The sequence below is a fragment of the Osmia lignaria genome, chromosome 13 (genome assembly GCF_051020975.1).
Source record: "Osmia lignaria lignaria isolate PbOS001 chromosome 13, iyOsmLign1, whole genome shotgun sequence".
In the NCBI taxonomy this organism is placed as follows: domain Eukaryota; kingdom Metazoa; phylum Arthropoda; class Insecta; order Hymenoptera; family Megachilidae; genus Osmia; species Osmia lignaria.
In genome coordinates, this window is record NC_135044.1 from 2,877,598 (window position 1) to 2,902,038 (window position 24,441).

The 24,441-nt window shown below is 39.9% G+C and overlaps 1 protein-coding gene and 1 long non-coding RNA gene across 2 annotated transcripts; both read left to right on the forward strand.

Moving 5' to 3' along the window:
- Window positions 1–9,286: 9,286 nt before the first annotated feature.
- Window positions 9,287–18,379, forward strand: LOC117601898 (protein-L-histidine N-pros-methyltransferase). The gene is made up of 4 exons (XM_034319237.2): window positions 9,287–9,654; window positions 13,559–13,770; window positions 16,389–16,601; window positions 16,718–18,379. Exons 1-4 carry the CDS (start codon window positions 9,418–9,420, stop codon window positions 17,172–17,174), a joined length of 1,119 nt encoding a protein of 372 aa, XP_034175128.1. The 5' UTR covers window positions 9,287–9,417; the 3' UTR covers window positions 17,175–18,379.
- Window positions 13,777–15,516, forward strand: LOC117601899 (uncharacterized). Its single transcript, XR_004580830.2, has 3 exons — window positions 13,777–14,974; window positions 15,297–15,423; window positions 15,506–15,516. It is a non-coding gene; the product is annotated as an uncharacterized LOC117601899 (long non-coding RNA).
- Window positions 18,380–24,441: the final 6,062 nt, after the last annotated feature.

The following is a 24,441-nucleotide window of genomic DNA, read 5'->3' on the forward strand; positions in this document are numbered from 1 at the left end:
ACAGTTATAGAGAATAATAATAATAACATTCGCAGCAACCAATATTGATGTATTAATTATAATTGTAACATTCTGCACGTCACTAGTTGAAACAAGACAAGCATTTACTCAAGAATTCGAGTCTGACAAGAATGATTCGGCAGATTTGTAATTAGAATCACTGAGACTGAAAGTCTGAGATGTTGCAAGACGTATAACATAAAATCGTGGTTATAAACTGAACGGTATTTACAAAGGTAATATTATCTGAAAATAATTCTCATCGAACAATCCTAGACTTTCTTTCGTTCCGAAAGAAAGGATGCACCGGCTTCGTGATCTTTAATACTAGATCAGAGAGGCGCGAATTCAAATGAATCCGAACAACTGCCACGGTTATCGGGCAAAAAATGCCCTGGTACGAGGATGATTACAATGTTACCGTACGGTAGAACGTAGAATCGCAGAATCGAAGGACAAAAAAGGAGGGACGGCGATCAAGGAACGGCAACGGGTAAAGAAAAGAAAGAGGAAGCAGAAGTTTGCGCGTTCGGGTGAGAGAGAAAAGATAGACGCGGTACGTGGTGTGTGCGTGGCGTGGGTGGAGACTGCCCCACGAAACCCTACGGGCAGAATTATCATACTCACACACCGACACGGGGCCTGATCTAATCACACTCCCATATACATAAAATAACTGCTCTATGGGGCCCTATGGGGTATACCGTGTACGGTTCGCGGAGAAAGATCGAGGAAGACGAAGGTAAGAGTGAGAGAGATGGTAAGAGAGCGAGATAGCTGGATTGTTTTCAGCTGGGACTCGAGTATAAATTGGCCAATTATTCGGAAATAAGGTAATTATATAAGAAGGGAGTGATCTCGGATCGCGCGGACTCAAGCAGGAGGAGATGAAGGGCGCGGAACAGGGGGAGAGGGAGGATAGCTGGAATCGAAGAGAGAAATCAAAGGCGATTATCTGCCTATGAGGTAGGAATCGTTGGCTGGCGTCGGACCGTTCACTTTAAGAATTCTTTGCCGTGGGCCTCGTCGTTTGCTCGCGGTGCAAAAGAACTCATTTGGAAATGGCAGATGTTCTTTTTTCGAAATCAATCGAAATTAGTCGATAAATAACGATCGATTACGCTCGATGTATCGGGCATGTAATGTGTCCGAGTTGATAAGAACTTCGTCTTAATATACTGCGGTATCCCTGGCGATAAATACTAGGACAAAGCTTTGAATCACTGAACTTTATTTGAACCCTGAAAGCCCTGGAAATCTAGAAAGTCTTAAAAGTCTAAAAATCTTCAAAGTAGAGCAGAGGAAGCTGTCTTCCTGAATACCGCGAAATCGAACTCGTGGACGGTCTTACTTTCGAAATTGTCAAGACTTTAGGATTTACAAAACCTTTGAGACCTTCGATACTTCCAAGGCTTTTAGGGTTTGAATAAAATTCAAGCTCCACCGTGATCGAATTGTTTAAAAACATAAAAGGGAGTGTCGAATCTCTTCGGTACTTTGATTCAATACGTTAAGGCCCCTCTTTAGTACAATTTTCCTTCTTTCTTATTTTCCCATACTGTATCCCACTTCTCTTAAAGTGCTTTTCTTACGATTCTCATAACATTCTTCTACCATAAAGATACAGGGCCTCCAATCCTGGATAGGATTGTAATCATGCAATAATACAGTTAGTGTCACCTTTTAATTGTATGTAAACTTTCTGAATTAATTATCTTTTCTTTGTCGTTTATTAACGATCTCAGACATTACAGCCAGGCTCTTATGTCGCAGACTGTACAACCCTTCAGCTATTCTAAAATGATCATTTAAACTCCCCCACTTGAATAGCATAAAAAGTGCCGAATACCTGGAAAACTAGTAATAAGAGAGAATCAACGCATTATACCAATTACGCATACGAACGTTAACCGTTGACATGAGTCCATAGGAGAGCCTTTACCGGGACATTAACATTTCGAAAAACCGGTGATTCTCGCCGACCGTACTATCGACTTCGAAAGACCTTATAACTATTAGATACTACATTCCCCTCCCCCTCCCAACCACCCCCTCTATCTTTCTCTTTCACTGTATATACGAGCGCTAGTTGCCGGTATAAGAGCTGCTCAGCTGGCTATTAAGGGCTGCGTGGTGGCCCGAGGCCGGAATTAGCATACCCTCGAACCGAACTCCACCTCCGCACCGATATCTCGGCTACACGAGGAGGAATATAACTTAAGTTCAAGCGGATATTATGCCACCATTCTTCCTTCCTACCCATACCACCCTCTCCATAATCCGCCCTTCCTCTGCCTTGCCCTTAACGACTGTGCATCGACTGGGCCGTAAGAAGAGGAATAGAAAAGGAGGATGTACGGTTAAAGAGAAAAGAATATGCGAAGGGAACCTCTCGCTTATCGATGACGATCTCTTTTAATTGTAATTATATGCGGCTTCGTGTCGGATAAGGATCGAACGAAAGAAATCAGGCTCAATAAGCCCTGGCTCGAATCCCACCCAAGCGCGTGCCGTTAACGCCCTCGAATCAAAAGTATCGGATCAATTATGTTACGGTGTTTGTCCTAGAAAATTCATTTTACAAGTATATCAAGAGACAGGATACCGAGAGGTAATAAGAGATATTAATTATTGGACGTAGATGATTGTGGAAACTAAAAACGTGAACTTCTCGGAAACGATTAGATTCAGAGATCAACGTTTATTTAAATCCCATTTTGCTTCTTTACCACGAATTCTACCAACCAATTAAGCGTTCATCTATAATTCCAAAATACCCTGTATTTCCATCGAACAGGAAAGGATCTATGTTCCTTCTAGGCGACTATGATTTCATCGAAATTAAAACAAAACGCACGTTTCGCAGACAAACTGCCGCCTTTCGCGAAGAAAAATTTAATAAACATATAAGCAAATTGGCTGGACGAAACCGTGAATTTTCTTGGCGAAGATTCAGGAATATCAAATTATGGTCCTTTAAAAAGATAGTATGTTCGATTTATTTTCATAATTTCGTTATGATCGTCTTGCGATTATATTAGTGGATTAATATTAAAGGTAATATTGAAATATTTAATAAAAATTACCGATAAAAGGATACGAATTTATGATATACCTAATATATTATTCATCTGTTGACTGTTACACGTTTCAAGAGCAATTCTACAAGGTAAAATTAGTCAAATCTAGCGCTGCATAGCTATATCTTTCGCAGAAAATTCTTTTATAACATTTTCTTCGCAAGATAGGAAACCGGATACGATTAGCCTAGCAGGCTTCGATAATATTATGGTTGATAATTGGTCGTTTAGATATCTCGAATACACGAAAGGAAGGAAGAAGGAAAAAGATGGACATAGCGAAGAGGTAAACCAGCAAGGTAATACAGCGCAACATGCTTCAGCTAGCTCGTAACTACGGGGTGCTTTATTTAAGGCATTATAAGAGCCCTAATTAATACAACGTCGGGGTAGCGAAGACTAAGAGGTTTTACCACCAATCAAGTAGTAAGATATGGAGCAGTTAAAAAGAAGAAGAGATACAAGTACTTAGGTAGAACAAGAAAAATCAAAGATGAAAAAAGTGCAGCAAAACGTAACAATTTAAACTATCGAAGGCTTCTGAACTTCTGTAAGATCCATTTCAATCCTCCCCTTCCTGGTCGCGTTCAGTCTTCCTGTTATACTCGACTAAGTAACTTTTTTTTCTTTTAAACAACGAGCCATCCTGTCAAGATTTATCGGTCGTTCAAGTAAATTTCATTGCAGCACTCGCTTATTGTTCGAGCTGCGACATATTTTCATCGGTTATAAATAGTTGCAGCCGTTTCGACCGCACATTTTGTTAAGGGCTCGTAGCTAATTTCCAAACGTCTACTCGCGACGAAGTGCATAAATAACCAGGCAATCATGGGTGACGAGTTTTCGCGTCGCGTACGACAACGTTAAATCTCTTCGAGAGCGAAACGACGGCCTCGTAATGCCGGGTTGCCAGAGTCGAAACAGTGACGGGGCAAGGAACGAAGAACGGCACGGATCGACGTTACGGTCTCACATTGGCAGGCGTTTGAAATATACTCAGCTGAATTATGAACCGTAAAAACACGAAGTATAGCGGCCAGGACGAAACTCGTGAAGCTTTAACTTGACGGTAACCATATTCACCCTCTCGAAGGGTATTACCGTGCGTGACTCGGTGTGGTCTGCGGTCCGAACACCTCGCCAGGATGTCTGTGCGATGTCGAACCGGAGGAGAGAAGGATGCAAAAGGATGATTTGAGAAACAGGATGTTGTAATAATTAAAAGCTTAAGGTATTTGATTAAAATTATTTTATTAGCAGATCAAACAGTATCAAACAATTCCATCCAACATCAGAACATAATGTACATGTCGTATAATAGAATAAGATGATAATGATTATTATCTGATAAGAAAAGTTAAGTAGCAAGCAGGGTGGTTGAAGAAACATTGGAAACAGCAGAGGCATCGACTACTTAAGGATGGGAACTCGAATCGTGTCAAGTATCCTCAGAGGGAGGTGTGGTGACCAATGAAGAAACGAAAAGTACCAAGGCTGAAGATGAAGAAGAAGAAGAAGAAAAAGAGATGGGACATTAGCGTAATGACGTCCAAAGTGAGGGGTAATGACATCAGGGTCATCGGGCGATACTGCAACGGAGGTCGTGATGGCGAGGTAGTTCCCTTCCTACTCTCTGAACTACCTCCAGCACCACTATCACCATTTCTTTCTGTCTTCCTTCCTGCACCTCCGATTCTTCTACCTTCTTCTCTACGTTTGCCTCACTTCTATAACTCCTCCTTTCCTCCTTGTATTCGCAAATGCGCCTGCGGAATGAGCGAGCCCGGCCCGACTTACCCGCCAATAATAATTCTTACCGGATTCAATTTGAATAATGCCGCGTGCGGTTTCCATCGGCATGCCCGAGCACGCCTTATTATCTCACGTACACACGTGTGTTGAGTAGGCTTCCCCTGGTTCAGGAGAAGAGTAGAGGAAGGAGACTCCCACCGCTCCACTGATTCACTTAGATTCCTCTCCTTATATAGGGTTATCCAAATTGAGTGTCACATCTTCAAATTGAACTCGATGGTCATTAATAGGATTGCCGTGGAATCGATGGCGATCTTCTTATATTATAAATCCTATTATTAATTTACTTTTTATTTCATTTCCAGAGTAAATGTTCACGGTCATCAGCCAGCAGCGAACGTGTTAAGACGAGTGGTGGGGCCTACTTCCCCTGCATCGCCATTTTCCTTAGGGAAGCCTACCGTGTTTGGTACTGAACAGGAGTAAGTTAAATGAGCGGTGGGAGGTAGTCCCCCCTACACTTACCCTTAACCAAAGGAAGCCCACTATTAAACTAGCCTACTCGATATCCATCGATAGTATACTCCCTTCGTTGCCAGCCATCATTATATTTGTCCCCTCTCATCGACACGTGGGATCTTCGTTGATTCTGCTTCGTCTTCCTTTTCTCTATTCATTCCTCCTCATCCTGTTTCGCTCTTTTGTCCTTACAGTTTCAATTCATGGCTTATTGGTTTTTTTTTTATCGTAAATTCGATAAATAAATAAAGAAATCTAAATCTCTGTACGTCTGAATCTAAATTTCTCAGTGGAAAATTTGAATGCGTGTTAAGAAGTTCGGTCGTGGCGAAACTCCGTTCAGCGGGCGTTTGCAATTCAATACGACAGAAACATTGGTTCCGAAAGTTGCCGAAAGGGAAAAAAAATGAAAACAAGCCGAAGTTCCTTCATGAGAGGGTCTACCGTGAGGTAAATCGAGAAGATGCGCCGCTGCAAGTCAGCCAACCGGGTGCGGACGATCACAGGATTCATGATTCAGTTAGGAGAGTTTGAGGTTTGAGGTCTGGCCGTCATTATGTCGCCTGTCGCCGTAGTTGGCGGCTTGTCTGACGAAGAATGCCGAGGTGACGGCGATGAAGGAGGACGGGGGCAAAAAGGGGTGGTGGAAGTTGGTGGTGGCGGATCGAGAAGGTGGAGAATGAAAGAGAAGAAAGTAAACCGAGGAGAGAAGAGAAAACAAAAACAAGGCATTACTGCTGCTCGTGCTACCGTGTGTTCCAGCCTCTGCTCGACCGCCCGCTGATGCCCATTTCTACTTACCAAATTAGCATTATTACCCGGCACAAACGCAAAAATGAAATCAATGTGTATATCCGTTGGTATGTATGTAGAATCGAAAAAAGAAGGTGCCGACTCTCGTCTGACGTCGATGTACCCGCCAGTGTTAACGACCCTGATCTCTTCGTCCCCGAAGAGTGCATCTGCTGGCCATTGGTTAGCGCCTCGTTGCTTTATGCTGCGGATCAAAACTCTTTCAAAAACAGTTATTAAAAATTTATTATACGAACGATTCTGTCAGGAACTTCGTGAAAAATAAAAATAATAAATTTACTGCAATATTTAATTTTACAGAAGAAACGGGCGCCTGAAATAAACCGCATCCAAGAATTCAGTTTTTTTTCACGCATACACGCACCCAAGGTGCGCGCGTGCCGTATCCAACCACATGCACGCTTGTATGACAGAAGCAGCGGACTTTCGACTTTGGAAGCCTTGGGGCATGTAAGATGCGTAGGCTTCCTGTGTTACGCATCTTACCACACACAGAGAACGCATCATTTCACGCGTGAGTCCTTACTACCACTATTAACAGCGACTTCACCTTTTCGATAACTTATTCGTGGTTATTCCGCGGTATCGACATTAATGTATTTAGTAATTATTCGTACAAGGGATAAGAAGAAGAAAGAAAGAAAGTAGGGACCAGTGTGCGAATCTCCTTTCGATATTTCCCTGCCTAATTAGACAGTCGGACCTACCCTCGAACTTGATTTTAGGTATTGCCTACCTAAAATATTCAAACTAATGATTCGCCTGCATTTTAATAGTGAACTAATCAATTATATGAGGTAGTAATCCTTTTACAGATTACCGAAAGGCATAAGTCTAAGTAATAAGTTGTATGCGCAAAATAAGAAAGCATCTTTATTTAGATAAACGTACGTTCTCCGATGTAAGTTAGCATCAAATTATCGTTTCAGCAATTATCCCAGGTTAAATTATTTCTCGAAGCTTGTAAGGAATTTAACCCGTTTTACCGCTTTTAGAATATCGCTCGATAGCATGATTGTACATACACAAACCATGGGTTTCAGCTATATAATTACAGGTACGATAATTCATCGACGTGTATATGTGCGTACATACGAGTTTCGTTAACAATGGTTTGCACCTTCGTCTGGCTAATTAATGTTTCCCATTCCAGGAAACCTTAATTACCTTCCTTTGAAAAAATTTCCTTATTATCTTAAACACCGGTTTTCGGTCAAATCAGGATAATATCGATCACGGTGAAAATAAATCCTTCGCGTCTGTTCTGTAAGTTTCTCTTGTAGAAAGAATTGTTCAGATTTTTAATTTTTGCAATCATTTGATAATAAGAATTTCATATATTATCTTCCGCATAAAGCACATCATTCTTTTTCCATGGAACGTTGTTACGAAAATTCAAGGAGAGGGGTCTCTCAGTGTCAGCGATGGTGAAAAATTCGCCAATTAAAAAAATCTCCTTGCTTTCAGTAACGAGGGGTGGCATGCAATTAATGTCAGCGACGAAAATGATTAATGGGGTGAGGAGAGAAGGATGTAGATCGTAGAAGAGAGGCAGGCTTATCATAAATTAATAAATTATCAGTTCTCGCGGAGGAGTTTAGCTCACCTTGACCTCCCGGGTATCACATCTTTAACGGATGCGGTATGTCAAGGTGAGCGATGGAAGTGGTAAAAGCTATGTAAGATAAAATGGAGATAGTTGATCAGAAGAGATGCACGAACGAAGAGGTGTTATTAGTAATGTCTTGAAAATATGTCTCTATTTCCGAGTTTTAATGGTAGTTTTATATGATAATTCGTTATTTCGAAAAGAACACCTTATGGCTTATCCCTTCCAAACTTGAATTTCGCGCCAGTGACTCTGCCTTCTTGCAGTTTTTTCTGAAAACGTTTCTCTTGTAACAGTGTATACGGATCCAACCCTCTGTGGCTCGGGGGGACTAGAATACGGCCACGGTAACCCCTGCCTGTCGTAAGAGGCGACTAAAAGGGGGATGTAAAGGAACGAGTAAGACAGTATGACTAAAAGTAATGCAAAAACGTAAGAAAGAAAATGTATCTGACGAAATGAGAAATGTAATGCGAGGAAAGGAATAATGTAACTTGAAAAAGGCGCGTGGCTGATAACTTTTCGGTGGGCAAAAAGGGACACATGTAAAGTTCCTAGAAAACGCCACCCTTGTAAAACCAAGGGAAATCTAATGAGTGAGTGAGTATACGGATTCAAAAAAACTGGACATGCCATAGTTTTCAAGGGGTCGTGAATTTGTGCCTTGAAAACGAGCGCCATCTGTTCTATCCTAGTATAAAAATGTGAAACACTTCGCGCTGCAACAGTCTAACGCACGTTGACGGTAACAGCAGATTGCTTTGATATCAACCCCATCACTCAGTCAATGTCTCGATCTCAGAGTTACCATATTTCAGCAATAAAGATATGTCCAGTCTCGTTGGATGTGTAGTCGCCTCAGACTGAAGGTGTTACATGCCAGGACCGCCACCCCCAATACGGACAGAGCGAAGAAGAGCAACAAGGTGAGTGTGGTCCAGCCCTCTCCTTAACACTAGGTATGATGGTTTCATCGCCAAAACCGGTGAGGTAATTAGGGCCGCTGGGACCAGGAGTAAGGACTTCGAACATTCTTGCACATGTCCTAAGGAGAGACCGGCGTAGGGTGCGACACCCGGTATCGGCCACAGGGTAGGTACCAAAGAGAGGTCCCAGTTTGGGTCGTCTCCAAGATGGGCACCTGTGTGCCAGGGGTGGAGGACTCCGGAGTAATACATATAAGATCACGGAGCCCTTTTTTAGCGACAGTGCCGATCATCGTAGGGTTTTAGTCAGTGGGAATCTGAAAATCCCCCGCTGCCATCCCCCAGTGGTGGTTGAGGTCTTATGCAAAATTTCCTGATCTTATGCATGGTCTAAAGTACAAAAGTTTCATTTAGGACAACTGCATTTACCCCTAGTGTCAAATGACTGTGTCACGACCAAGAATTATAGTCACCCTTAGTAGCTAAGGGTTGATTAAATAGAGGAACCTATGGTTTTCCTACGGTATGTTCTACATCATCGACCGTAGCTATTCCACGTGAAACGGACTTACGTAAATGAAACTCTAGACGTCACTACCATCGCCAACATGGCCACGTGCTAGACGTGTTTACGCGAACTGCGTCATCTTTTCGTACTTTCCTTGTCCATATTTCAAAGTGCCAGTTACAAGATTACGGTGCCAAGTATTATCATGGCATGCGTGCACAGAGATTGACAGTCATTAACGTGCTCCTCGTGGGCATGGCGGGTACAGATGCGTCCGTTCCAAGATGCACCTGCAACGTCAGGAATTTGGCTACCTGTTCTGTTATTAACCAGGATTCACCCACCACTAGAATCGTAAGAAGTTACAAACCACACGGGGGACTTGCCAGAGTGCTTTACGAAAAGCAAAAAGCAGACGAACAGCTCGAAGCGTATGACAGAACGCAGGTAAGAGCAGTTAAGTTACATCGTATCCGATATAGGTTACTTTTCTCCTCTGGTATACCTACACAAGCCCCACGTTATTCCGTTTTCTGTGTCATCGTTCGAGGTTACTCGAGTAATCTCAGGAACGTATATACTTTACGTCGCTTTCGTGTAACGTTAAAATTACATTTCAACTTATAAAAAGGAATTTACGAAATATTGTAGGAATAAAATTTCAAATATAAAAATCCATGAACTTTCTAATATTTAACAAAAACTCGTGATTATTAGCCCGATAATTGATTGAACAGAAAAACTGAAGATAAGATAATAAAATTTGTGAGCGCGTTTCGTTGTCACGTGTTCCATTCGATGTCGATTTTAATTTTTAAATATATAATGGAAGAAATTAATTTTTAAGAAACCAAAACCTAGCCCGATCCTAGGAAATTACAAATGCCACACGAAGCCAGAGGGGTAATTGGGTTAGGTCTGGGGGAGAAAATAGTCGTAGAAGAGGGAAGGAGGAACGAGCAATAATAATTAGTACAATTACTGTACAAGGCCAACCACTAACTAGTCCCTCTTTTCTTGAACGATGCCACTCAAGACTATCCTCGGTAATTACACCGTAATTACATCTTCGATATTTCTGAACATCTTCAAATCTGCTTCAAGTATTTCTCATGTTTCAACTTTATATACATAAATTAAAAGCCTCCTCTATTTATAATTACTCCATGTTGTTGCGTTCGATTTCGGTAAATATAAGTTTCATGAATTTGAATATTGTTCCCACGGAGGATGCCGTTCCGCAACTTCGAACAAGTAGTATTCTATTAATATCGAAACGGTGCTATGGTTGGTTCGCATTTCATAGTGCACACTCATAGGATGCATCAGAATGATTGTATCGTGAAGTAATCTTGCTAATATAGAAATAAGATACTGCATATTTCTTCCTTGATCGCACCTTGATCACTAAACAGATTCCCCTAACATATAACGTTTCTAAAAAATTGAGGAAACCTTAATTTTTGACTCAGCTTTGCATTTAGAAAGCAATCTATTCATTAGAACCGACTTAAGATTACGAGTGCCCAGGAGATATCAAACATTGAGGGCCCCTTTGGTTGAAGATTTACAGCGACGCTGTGTACGCAAGTGTACGCAGAATAAATATTTCAAAATCAGCGTATAACTTTGTACAACTTGTATTTGTTAAGCGTCGTCTTATTACACGGATAAAAAAGAGATTCCCCGGGGAAGTAACGAGTGATGCTCGAAGCGGACTTAGTATAAACGAGATTACCAGGCGAAAAATGTTATCTTTTGCAAGAACGTATATCAGCGAATGTAGAGAGAATATTTTCTACGCCTAAGTATGCGTATCCTGTACCCACGGTGGTTACAACAAAGGCAGCGTGATATGCGGTGTCTATTTGTAAAAAATATTAACAACTCTTGGTCTGTCAATGGGAAAAAGAAAAACGCTATCGTACGAAGAAGACGATAGTCCTTAGCGCGAACGCAAGCGATCGATGAACGAATAGAAAGCTGTTATAAAAGCGTGGAAAATGCTGGAAAGCTCGTTGAAAAAAAGGTACGAAAGAGGACGATGAAACGTCCGAGCCGCACACATCGTAATTTGTAAGTTATTTTACGCGATTATACGGATCGGATAACGAAGCTGCAGGACGAACACAGATCGTTATCGGCTCGTTCTCGAAATATTGCTCGTGGGCACCACGTAAGTCCCAAGAGACGTATCTAACAGAAGGGGACATGCTCTTCCAGCCATTTTATGCATGGTCGATCACGCCTTTGCGTCCGTGAAAAAGTTGAAAATAGTATATCAGTGTTATGCGCGCGTAAATTCGTACGTCCGCTTGTACAGGCTACTCTTAACCGCCCGTCCACCCCTAATGGATGGATTAACTAAAAATAAAATAGAAAATATACTGTAGTCTACTGGTGAAGTGCTTGTGCTCGTCATGGCATAAATTTGGCGAAAAGGAATGTCTTTGTGTATAAAAGACAGAATTTAAGGTAAGGGATAAGGCAAGATTAATATTCTTCACTTCAACCATTTATTAACCATCTGCGTTTACGTGAAATTTTATCATGTAAGATCTGCTTTTCATCTTCAGTTACTAATCGAATTAAAATTGGCTTACGCATCTGTCGATTACGTAACAGGGTATGAATTGAAATTCGCATCGATTATCTTTCGATAACTCATCCTGCACACATGTACCCGGATTTGCAACCTATTCCCACTTCTATAGTTCGCAATATTTTTCCCACTTCTGTAGTCCTAATTTAAGGATTAAAATATAAGTATTAATCCTCGGTCGGCGGGCAATCTTTTGAAACATTGTATCATTTTCGAAGCGATTTAAAAATTGATCAGGGGGAACCAGTACATTCGACCATGACGTATGGTCCAGTAGAATGTAACAGAGAGTCCCCGGTGGTTAATTTGCTGGGCGGAAGAAAGTACTGTTTTAATTAGAGAATCAAATTGATGGCCGCGTACCGCGCGGCTGCTGTGCAATCTATAAACGACTTCTTAATACCCCGCACCTGAGCATTGCGGCGTTAATTACTCTTCTTCTGTGGTCGGGATCCTTCCCATCTCTGGTCCCTTCTTTTTCTTCCTCGTTCTTCGTCTTTTTTTTAAAGCTCTGTTAACTTGCAAGTCTGAAAGAAGTGAGGGCAACGGAATAAAGGGCTGAAAGGGAACGGAGAAAGGGGTCGAGGGAGGTAAGGGGGAGAGAGGCGCAACAAGTGTCCCCCGTCGCGAGGCGCAAAAGCATTCCTAATTACACCGGTGCCCTTGGAAGCGAAATGGAGACAAAAAGCGCGTTGATTACATTTTCGTATAATTTCATCGGTCGGCTCTCGCCATTAAGAGCCACCACCGCGCGCAAATTAGATCGATTCCTTAATGCCCTGCGCTGCGTAATTGGTTCTCATTCTCAGAAGCTGACGGTGAAATCAGATATCTGTCGTGTACCGGTCGGTGGACCGCTGTTGAACCGGTCAACGTAATTGCTTCTCCGACTGTTTTGCGGTTCCACGCCGAAACCGCTTCTGCTTCGGCGGAATATCGTTAATGTCGCGATACGCGCCTTCGATAATGAAGCGAGAAACATTTTTTGCCGGACACCTTGCGGGATGTTAATGAATCGCAAGAGGAAAGACGATTATTCTGGCGCATTAACTCACCGCGAAATTTGTGAAACCAGCAGTCACTGATTGCCTGCGAAATTGAAAATGTTTGCCGATATAGGTACCAAGCTCATACGATTCGATCCGCTACTATATTAACATTCTGAAAGATTTTTATTGTACATTGTGATTGAAATGCGCCAAGCAACTTTTTCTTCGCTGTAACATTGGCGAGTAGCGATGGGACCGATACGTTGCATACCGATAATGCCCGAACAATTCGATAGTTGAGTACTCAATGGGAGATATCGAAAGGCATAGAAGCTTCTGTTGGATATTCGATATCAGTTTTCGATACCGATCGCTCTTGGAAGAATTCTAATCAATACCGAGTTTATGGAACCCAATAGGTAAACCAGTGGCCTAAATTGTTTGTCAAAATTAGAAGATGTAACAAGCTACAGTGAACTAGAGCGAGATTCGTTATGATTTTGACCCATTAAACACAACGGCGCAAGAATTTTTTCGATAACTCTTACCTGGGCTTGTACAAAAGTGACAGAAAGTCTAAGTGCTATCAAGATTTTCAATCTTAGATACGGGTTGGCTTATAAATATAATCGAAATTTTCCACAATAACGGATTACAATTTCACTCTCCAACATTCCTAATCATTTGTCTAAATCTCACCTATTCAAATGAAATATATTGTACGTGACAATGTTCATTGAGATTCTGCTTGTTGTTACAGTGGTACAAAATCGATACAACAAAAATACGAGAGGATTTACTTCATTTATGGATTCCCCTAGGAGCAGGACCTCAACACGATCAGCCTGACCAAACCGCCGAGGTCTTTTTAACGAAATCCATTGAGAGATCGGACTCTTTACCACTGCAAGCGTGGCATTCTTTGGCGCGATCGGCTTTGTCCTGGTTCATCAGCCGCACCTCCATAAATGGGTGAATACCACACAGCATGTATTACTAAACGTTCTTGTGGTCGTGATTACCTTTCCAATCAAGTATCTCAATCTCGATACATTAAGTTCATACATATTGAGAAAAATAAGAAGAAAGACATTTGAGGTTCTCTCAACATCTGCTTCAAAGTTGAACGTCTCCCTTACCTTCGGTTTTGGTATGATAATAAAAATCTTAATCACCATTTTCTTGCGACAAGAAACGTTTGTTTTCGGAAGGATACTTTTTCAACCCCCCCTACCTTATATCTTCGTTACTCGCCTGCTTCTATCCCCGCGGTATAAGGTAAGGTCGAAGGAGATTGTTTGTGAGGTGATGAAAGGAGGCTTTCCCTGCTCGCCGGTTAATTAATAACCATACAGACACGATCTCCGCCTATCTGGCTATCCGATGAAGCTCGACAACTTGTTGGCAAAGGCTTTGGTATGGTCATGCCGTTGCCTGGTCGGTTCCTAAGGTGTGCCTCCCTCAACTGGTAGAAAGAGAAGGAAACGAAATGCGAGTGTAAGAGTGAAGAGGGAGAGGCGAGGGGGATGGTTATTGATGACCAGCTTTGTTTGCCCCCCGAACCGTTTATTAAAATCCAACGCGGGTGATTAACCTCTTCTCGACTACGTCATCCTGCCAGCTACCAGGCGAAACACCTCCACATCTCGGCGTGTAGATGGGTTTGACCGGGAAACCGTTCATTAAAATCAAACACGGCTATCTCAGCTACTAGGCGGAACAGTCTCCTCCACCATATTATGAATTAAAATGATGCACAAGTTTTTTTTTTAGAACCTCCCACGTAAGTTACATTGAGTATTTAATACATTAGTGATCACTGTTGTAGAAAAGTGAAGTTTAAAATGATATTTAATAACATGTGTCAATTGAACGTATTGAAATTGATCAGAGAAACGAAGATGAGATGGAATCCATTTAACGTTGTTAAAGATGTTTCTAAATTGTTATAAATATATTCAATTATTTGCGCGTCCAGGATCGAAGAAGAAAAGCAAATTAAAGAAAGAACCGAAGAGAAAAGAAAGAAGAAAATGGATGCATCGAGAGCTTCGTAGCAATCCAGCAGAGAACACACGGCTGAAACGAGGATTTGCAAACAATAGGCTCGAAGCGGGTTGAATTTTTTAGATGGCGGCTTGATACGCATGCATTTACATATTATTGCTATTATTAGGTAAATGGTCTTCCAAGCGTTTCTTTAACACTATGTGCTCACCCTTCAAGGTGTTTTACGAGTTCCCACAAGAGGTCCCCACCGATAGAAACTGATAATGTGAATGAATCAGTGTTGTCAGGAAAATTTACATATGTACAACGAAGTGTTAGGTTCTTTTTTTCCAAAGATAATTTCCCTCCTATCGCAGTTAGAGCCAAAAAAGGGTTCCTTTCCGCACGAGGGGAAAGGTTCTTTGAAATGTTATTACAATCTATGGATGGAAAATTGGATATTCTTAAATCGTTAGCAACAAAATGAAGAAACCGATAATAATTTGCAGGGGGAGTACACAAACGAGCACACTGAGCTCTTTTGAAGACACAGGAAATTAGATCACATCGAAGGTGAACAAACGTCTGGGTAGGGAGTTCTCTAGACTGCGTTGCGCCAGGTTTCAAATTAAAAACGTGAGTCTCAAAGAAAGGGGCCCCCGACGTAGTCGAGGATGGCAAAAAAGGCAAAGAGTGATCGGAATCGCTTGATAAACAGGGCGACATTGGAAGCACCGATAGTCCTGAACAGTTCTAAAGGGAGAAACATTGGGTCCCCGGCTGGAGGGTATGGGGCGAATACGTACACACAATGGGATCCAAGAAGAGAGCAAAAGCGGTGAATTAATTGTCGCTCGCGCCGCCAACTAAGCCTCCACGATTCGCGGGCCTGATTTGTGAGGTTCATGCGTGTATATCGTGTGTGTATCTACCCGTTCCTTTTACTTTTTCTCCCTACACTTGGTTTATTTTTCATCCGTACTCTTTCTTCTCCTCTTGGTTATTTTCACCAGCAACGAGCAGATCCACGTGTTGCCTACAAACTCCACGCTTGTGTGGACTGACAATGGAAACAAGTTCGAGGCATAGCACGGTAAACAGGCTAAAAGAAGAAACATATACGTAGGTAGAAAAAACGAAATGGAAATTTTATTTTGATGGAGGAGATTTGAAGAATTTCCATCAACGTTGCTATTTTCAAATACTGTCTAAACCACGCCCTTTTTAGGGTTGGTTTTTACCACACACTTTTTAACACCCTGTGTATGGTACTTATATTTTAAATAATATTGGAATAATAAAAATACTTAAGGGGAACAAGTAAAGACTGTATTTAGGAAAATTTTAATTGGAAACATATAAGTTATTCAGAATCATCCTAGCTACCACTCCTTCATAGAATGCCCACCCTAACCGAATACTCTGTACATATTTACTCTTTATAATTGTGACTGTTAATTCTTTAACAAGAAACGTAACATTAAGCAATTAAATTTTGAAAAAATACCAACTATAATATATTTTATTATCTTTAATTTTCCAGTCAAATTTTATTAATATTAGAAAATAAAAATGAAGCATGAATGAAATAACTTTTGCAGGTTACTCGGCCGTGGTTCTATGCACGTCTTTTCTTGTGAACAGTTTAAAAAGCTGATGGATGCCAGCGGCTTTTCAGGACCATGGCACTCATTGGTGGACTTAGGAGCGGGTGATGGTGCTACCACTGCTCATGTGGCTCATCTCTTTGAAAAAGTTTATGCAACCGACATATCAGCACCGATGAGATGGACTTTAGCAAAAAGGAAATTTACGTAAGTTTTGTTTCCTTTTCTATTCGTTAACATTTTTTAAAGAATTATAAAGTCATTGTACGCTCAATAATTTCACTTAACACTAAAAAAAGTAATATGTATTTATTATTTTTCAGAGTACTAGACGTAGAAAAGTGGTACGAAAATGGACCGTTCAACGTTATCCTTTGCTTGAATTTATTAGACCGATGCGACCGACCTAATACTCTTCTAAGACGTCTGAAGTCATCCTTAGCCCCTGGTGGTCGTTTGATCGTGGCGCTGGTTCTTCCGTTCAGCCCTTACGTAGAGGTCGGCGAAAGGGGTGATCACAAACCATCCGAATATCTGCCGATAAAAGGGAACGGACTAGAAGGTCAAATCGCCAGTCTTGTCGACAGAGTTTTCGCCCCGTTAAATTTAAGATGTCTTGCATGGAGTAAATTGCCTTATCTTTGCGAAGGTGATCTTGGCCAGTCGTATTACTTTCTCGATGATGTGATTTTCGTTTTAGAAGCACAATCGACTAGTAAAGAATCCTGTGAATTTTCAGTGGAAAACAATTCTGCATCCTCGTACGTTAGAAATATTTAGGGTTACTCACGTTTCTACGTATGCATGTAATGATATGTATGTATGTATGTATGTAATTCACAAATGAACAACAGCGATGTATATTTTACGACAATCTTATTCTAGAAGTCAGAAAATGCAGAAATTCATACATGACTTCACAGTTGAATATTCGCATTGTACGAATCTACTTTTTAACAAAAAGATTACTGCGCAGATTTGTTAATTGTTTACCGATTCTATTTGTTGATGAAAGTATAGATTTCGGTATGAGGTGATAATTTGGACCAGTTTCTGAAAAGGTATACTCAAAACAGATTCCAATGATTAATGATAAGTTAATATTTGGTCTATTGTAGCCATAATCCCCCTTCTTTTTACTACGCATACGAGAACCACACACACTCGAATGCAACACGGGTTTCCTATTTGTCTAAGGCTAATAAGAGTAAATGGAACTCAGAAAAATTCCAAGGTGAGTTTTGAAAAAGCCTAAGGAGAATATCCAAGATTAGAAGCGGCCAAAATTTGGAATTTGAAAATTCTGAAACTCTGCCTATATCTCGTAGTGTTATGTCATATACTCTGATGTCTGAAACCCAACGTTTCCTTTTAATACAATTGAACCCACTTGAGTATATTTACCCTTATTAGAAGCCGAGATTTTAAAGAAATTCTAAAATTGCTCAAACGTGGGAGAACACGAAATGTAATCCTCGAAGGGAAGAAAAAGATCTAAAATACCCTGCCAGGACCGCACAAATATTTTGTAAAGTGTCAATGTATTTCGTGCAAGCACAGTTCACTTTATAACAGACAATCGTTAAAAATTATTTTAGTTTAATATATATCAATTAATGAGATACAGGATTCAAGTTTCACTGATGTTTCTATATGCCACATTTAAATGCCGTAATAATAATTAATTCATTTTACCTAGTAATTGCGATTGTATAAGTTCAACAAGAACTTCAATGTTTTAATTTCACCATTGTGTAATTATAACTGTTCGATTAACAATATTCGTTAAATGTATCAGCTGAAAAGACAGCTCATATATTAATTGATATATTTTCTAACAAAGATTAAAACTGGATCAAAACTATGAAGCAAGATTTAAAATTAAGGTAAATAAGAAAGCATTTTAACTCTTTATTTTTATTATTTACTATTTGTGTACATATACAATTATACATATAATACTGTATATTAAATCCAATTCTTTATCTTCATGCAAACTTAAAAAAAAAAATGAAATATAACTTTTGCTTTCATTCCAAAATTCTTATCATTTTAATCCTTAATCAGTTAATACACGTGATCTTACTATTTACATTTAGTAAAGATTTTAGATTTACTTTATTTCGTATATAGAAAAATTAAAAATAATTGTAAGACCGAAAAATTATTAGAATAATTATTTGACAAACTTGTATTTTGAGAAGAGCGCCTAGAATTAAGTATTTTTAAAGTTCGACCACTGCGCCATCTATACAAAAGCGGCGGAAACTATTCAACAAATTACCGACTTATCGACTGAACTTGCGACAGTCAATAATCGACCCTTCGGCAGCCGGTAACTTAACGAATAGTTTACGCCGCTTTTATATAGATGGCGTAATGGCCGATGGCTTGGGGTGTCAGGGACCCCGTAGCACGGGGGATGCTCTTTGTATATTGACATTATGGCATCCGGGGTGTTAGGGACCCCGATGTATCGATAGTGCTCTCTGTATATCGACCTGATATCATCTTGGGGTGTCGGGGACCCCGGCGGCTCTCTCTGCGTACCTACAAAATATCATCTTGGGGTGTCAAGGACCCCGGTGACTCTGCGCACCGGCAAAATATCATCTTGGGGTATCGGGGACCCCCGCGACTCTTTCTGCGCACCTACAAAATATCATCTTGGGGTGTCAAGGACCCCGGCGGCTCTGCGTGCCGGCAAAATATCATCTTGGGGTATCAGGGACCCCGGCGACTCTCTCTGCGCACCCACGAAATATCATATTGGGGTGTCAAGGATCCCAAAGCTAAAATGTGCTACCCATAGACTTTCTACACAGAAATTGAAACCTTTGTAACTTTTCACTCCGAACACTTAGGCGCACAAACGAAACGGTTTTGAGTTAGTCTCAGCGAGACCTTTCTAACGACGGATATAGAGTGTAACAAAGAATGTATATAAGATTTTATTTCCTGCGTTCATTTATTTTTCTGTATTTATCTTCTTAGCTTATAATAAACTCATTAGGAGGAGGAACGAATTGATTTTATTATTCCAGTGTATGTACATCCTTTACATCCTTGATTCCTTTACATCTCTGCACCCTTATAAGGCTGCATTATTTACATCCCAGCATTCCTTACATCACTGCACCCTTTACATCGCTGCACCCTTATAAAGCTGCATTATTTACATCCCACCATTCCTTACATCACTGCACCCTTTACATCCCTTTATATCCCCGTATCCTTTCTATTACTCTGACATCCCTGCATCCCTTATATCTTAGCATTCGTTACATCCCTGCTTTCTTCATATCACAGCATTCCTGACATCTCTGCATTCCCCATATCCCTGCTTTCTTTATATCTCCTCATCCCGTACATCCCCGCAGCCTTTAAATCCCTGCATCCCTTACATCATTGCATCCCTTACGCTATATTTATTTGTACTTTAGTCCCTTTTTTCGCCAAAAGATTTTTTTTTTAATGTGGGGAAATCTTGCATAGACTAAATTTTTCAAAAATTTTGGCCCTCTAGCGGGAAAAATGTGAACTAAATTTTCGACGTCGAATCAGCGCCCCCTGGTGACAGAAAAAGGAACTAAAGCTTGCACAAGTTTTGGCCCTCTAGCGGGAAAAATGCGAACTAAATTTACGACGTCGAATCAGCGCCCTCTGGTGACAGAAAAAGGAACTAAAGCTTGCACAAGTTTTGGCCCTCTAGCGGGAAAAATGCGAACTAAATTTTCGACGTCGAATCAGCGCCCTCTGGTGGCAAAAAAAGGAACTAAAGCATGCAAAAATTTTGGCCCTCTTGCGGGAAAAATGTGAACTAAATTTTCGACGTCGAATCAGCGCCCCCTGGTGACAGAAAAAGGAACTAAAGCTTGCACAAGTTTTGGCCCTCTAGCGGGAAAAATGCGAACTAAATTTACGACGTCGAATCAGCGCCCTCTGGTGACAGAAAAAGGAACTAAAGCATGCAAAAATTTTGGCCCTCTTGCGGGAAAAATGTGAACTAAATTCTCGACGTCGAACCAGCGCCCTCTGGTGGCAAAAAAATGAACTAAAGCTTGCACAAATTTTGGCCCTCTAGCGGGAAAAATGCGAACTAAATTTACGACGTCGAATCAGCGCCCGCTGGTGACAGAAAAAGGAACTAAAGCTTGCACAAGTTTTGGCCCTCTAGCGGGAAAAATGCGAACTAAATTCTCGACGTCGAATCAGCGCCCTCTGGCGGTAAAAAAATGTACCAAGTTTTCAAAGAAATGGAATTAATTTTGTAAACTTACCTTTACTTACCTTTAATATTTTTTTTTTTTGTTTTTAACGTGGGGAAATCTTGCATAAGACCCCCCACCGTCCCCTGGGGGAGGGCGGCGGGGGAGTGTCAGATTCTTACTGACTAAAACCCCACGGCGACCGACACTGCCGCTAAGGCCGCGTTCAGACTATGCGATAAAGTTGTACAACACTCCGTGCAACTTTGGGTCCGAATTTCTGTGTTTCTGGCCGTGCCTGTACCAGGTATGCCGTCCGAAAAAGAAAATGGTTTTCTCTTGTAGAAAGGGTTCAAGTACGAAAGGGGAACTTTATACAATGCTTGAAGAGCAAATACCAACCCCCCTGGGGGCCAGCCCATATACTAAACTGATGCCAATTTCACGAGTAAAATCGGAAAAAAGTTTCAATTTCAAGAGCGATTTCGTTATCAAAGTAAGTAGTTATAATAATTAATAGTAGTCATGCTTATTACTTTGATATTGAAATCCGCTCATCGCGAAATAAATTCTTGTACATATAAAAAAGAAAGTGTATTGTGAAGTCGGAGGGTCATCCGACTTCTCTACATTTTTAAACTCAAAATCTATATATGTAAATATGTACAAGAAAACCCTATCCTGAGCTAAGGCATAAAATACACAAAAAAGCAATTTGCACGATTATCATTGTATAAAATGATACAGTGATATTCGTGGGTCACTATGCTCGCTCAAAAAATAAAAATTACAACCAATTCCCGTGTCGCTACGGACCATTCGTCCTACGACATGATGGGAACCGGAGGAACTTTAAAGCATGCGACTCACTGATCGTTGACTTGCACCACTGCACTCGCCACGCATCATAGCTTGTCTGTTGGCTCGTCAAAGAAACGGTATCCCCACTGGCCAAAACACTCATCTGAAAGCATAAAAATCACGATTCTTGAACGATATATGTTTTCTCCCAATTTGTTGTAGTTAATATGCTAATATATAGGATAATTCAAAAATATGCATGCAAAACTATATGGGAATAACTACACCATAAAACACGGTAAAACACATGCAAATACATCCCAAAACACTCGAAGATCAAAACCATAGAACACTATAAAATATTTGCAAAATTATAGTAAAACACATAGGGTATCAATCCATAAAACCTACTAATAAATCCGTATAAATATGCCAAAACACATAGGGTACTACTCCATAAAACCCACTAATAAATCCGTATAAATATGCCAAAACACATAGGGTACCACTCCATAAAACCCACTAATAAATCCGTAAATATATGCTAAAGCACAAAGGAAACCACACCATAAAACACAATAAAGCACATGCAGGTACATGGGGTACCACACCACACAGCACACTAATGCACTTGTATAAAAATGTCAGAACACATGGGTGAGCACACCATAAGACGCACTAATATATCCGTATAAATATTCCAAAACACATGGGAAACACTATAGGAAACACCATAGGCACACATAGAAACACTTGTGATAACACAGTAATAAATCCATGCACGAATATCCATAGTGTCAACCCGTACCGGTATATGTTTGGCAGTTCCATCCGTATCCTTCGGCGGTCGCGATAAGACTGACTAGATTTGACCTTCCTCCAGGTCGCCGTTGTACCGGCGCGCGACGCGCCCAGTCAAGCATGACGTTCCGTTTCACCGGTTCCGCAGATTTAACTATTTCTATCTGATATTTGTTAATATTTGTTTAATTATTAGTTTATATTTTACAATTATTTATTAATCAAATTATTGTTATATCTAATTAAATTGTTTATTTCTTTATATTTCCGCGTGGGTATATTGCAAAATTGTGTTTAATTATTCTATTAAAAATTATTTAATTATTATTTTTAATTTTACAATTGTTTATTAATCAAACGAACGAATTGCGCCCTACAGAATGAACGAGAAACTAAATTTCTGGTCTGTTTTACCTTGTTGACAAGAAGTCACTAAAGAAATACTTTCAATTGTATTATAATTCCTACCACCAACAGCATTGTGACATAATACCACTCTCAGTTGATACAGCAGGATGTGACCAGAAAATGATAAAGAAACTCTGGATCGACAAGAACTGCTAGTGTGATCTGTTCATGAATGTAGGAATTAACAAAACAGAAAATTTCTTTTTTAGAGCCTAAGTAGTATGACCATTGGCTGGTTATACAGAATCTTCCGCTTTGAAAAATTATAAAAAATTTAACAAAAGAGAATGGTATCGAATAAAGTCATCAAAGTTTTAATTTTAACTTAAAAAAAAAAAGAAACAACTATATTTTAAAATCAATTTATTCAAGTAAAAAATAAAATAAAGAATTATTTTATAGTTGAATAATAAAATAATTTAAAGAAAACTCATTTGAATAATTATTTGATGAGATTTGCAACTATACTTACAACTAGGGTGTCACATCCTGGAGTCCACATCAAACTACAGCGAGACCATCAAAATATTGATTGCCGAAGTTGTCCCAGAATCCTTATCACGAAACTTTACAAATCACTAAGTTGAAACGCCATCAGTCACAGGGAGTAGTATAATATCGGAAACCATGCATCCGGATGCGATCCGTTTCAGTAATCAAAAGCAAACTGTTTACTGCTTCAACCAGAAGTTCTACGTAGAATGTTCTACGTAAACAGTGGAAAACAAAGACGAAGTTTACTGCAGTGGAATTGAATGCGAATAAACATACTTCACACCTCTACGATTCGTTAATAAATTTTTGATTCATGGCCGGAAAACAGGAAAACGATGAACGTCATCTGCGATGATTCATGATACCAAAAACAAGACTTTTCTGCAGTAATACATCTGTTATGAAATTTTGGAAGGGAAAGACCCTTATTTTTAGAAATTGATTTCTAATGCAAATGTATTTTTGCTTCTAGCTGAATGTAGGAGAAAGGAGAACCGAATAAATTATACAAATTGATAAATAAACGAAGAATTTATAACTAAAATTTGAAGAGTGTTGTTTTCTAATACAATAAATATAGTGGAAGTAATAAGAATTAGAACAACCGAGATGACAAAAACATGAAAGGTAGAATAACATTTCTATTTTGCCACTGAATTTTCATTTCCTTGAAGTACTATAAAACAATGCAATGTAAAAAGGAGTTTGGCTAAGATACGTAATTTCGTACAATATGGCATCGTTTTTTAATTCATTAATTTTTTGTAAATTGCAATGCTGTTTCTGCTAATTGTGACCTTACCCCAGGAGAATTATGAGTGTATACGTTCGCAACGAAAAGCCATTGTAACCTTTTTGAAACGGTGGAAAGCGAAAAGAAGAATAAGTCCGCGCAAAGAACGCTTTGAAAGGGAGGAAAAGCGAAATAGAAAGATGACGGATAAAAGAGGTATGGAGAATGGAGAATGGTTGAGGAAGTGAAGTTAAGTTAATTAATCCAATTAAAAACGTAAATGTTGAAAACAGGCACATAAAGATCTGCTATTCTCCAACGTTTCTCTCGTATTTAGTTCATGGAGAGTATTGTTTAGTAAAAGCCCTTCTAAAATGGTACTATTACTTACAAACAATAATTTTTGTATTGCTTTTATTCATTTGTATTAATTTAATTTTTCTCTAAAAAAACGAAGCCTTGTAATAGCCATAAATTCTAATGTTTAAGAAATTATATACCATTCACAAAGATTAGATTCATTTTAAAGTGTATTTAGTCATCCCCAAGTATTTCATTGTATGGCACTATAATAAATGGTCCTTTTATAGTCAACTTGCAG

Coding starts and splice junctions, on each gene's coding strand:
- LOC117601898 (XM_034319237.2), top strand. CDS start 9,418: ATGCGTGCACAGAGATTGACAGTCATTAACGTGCTCCTCGTGGGCATG. Junction 9,655..13,558: donor AAGCGTATGACAGAACGCAG/GTAAGAGCAGTT, acceptor TTGTTGTTACAG/TGGTACAAAATCGATACAAC. Junction 16,602..16,717: donor TTAGCAAAAAGGAAATTTAC/GTAAGTTTTGTT, acceptor ATTATTTTTCAG/AGTACTAGACGTAGAAAAGT.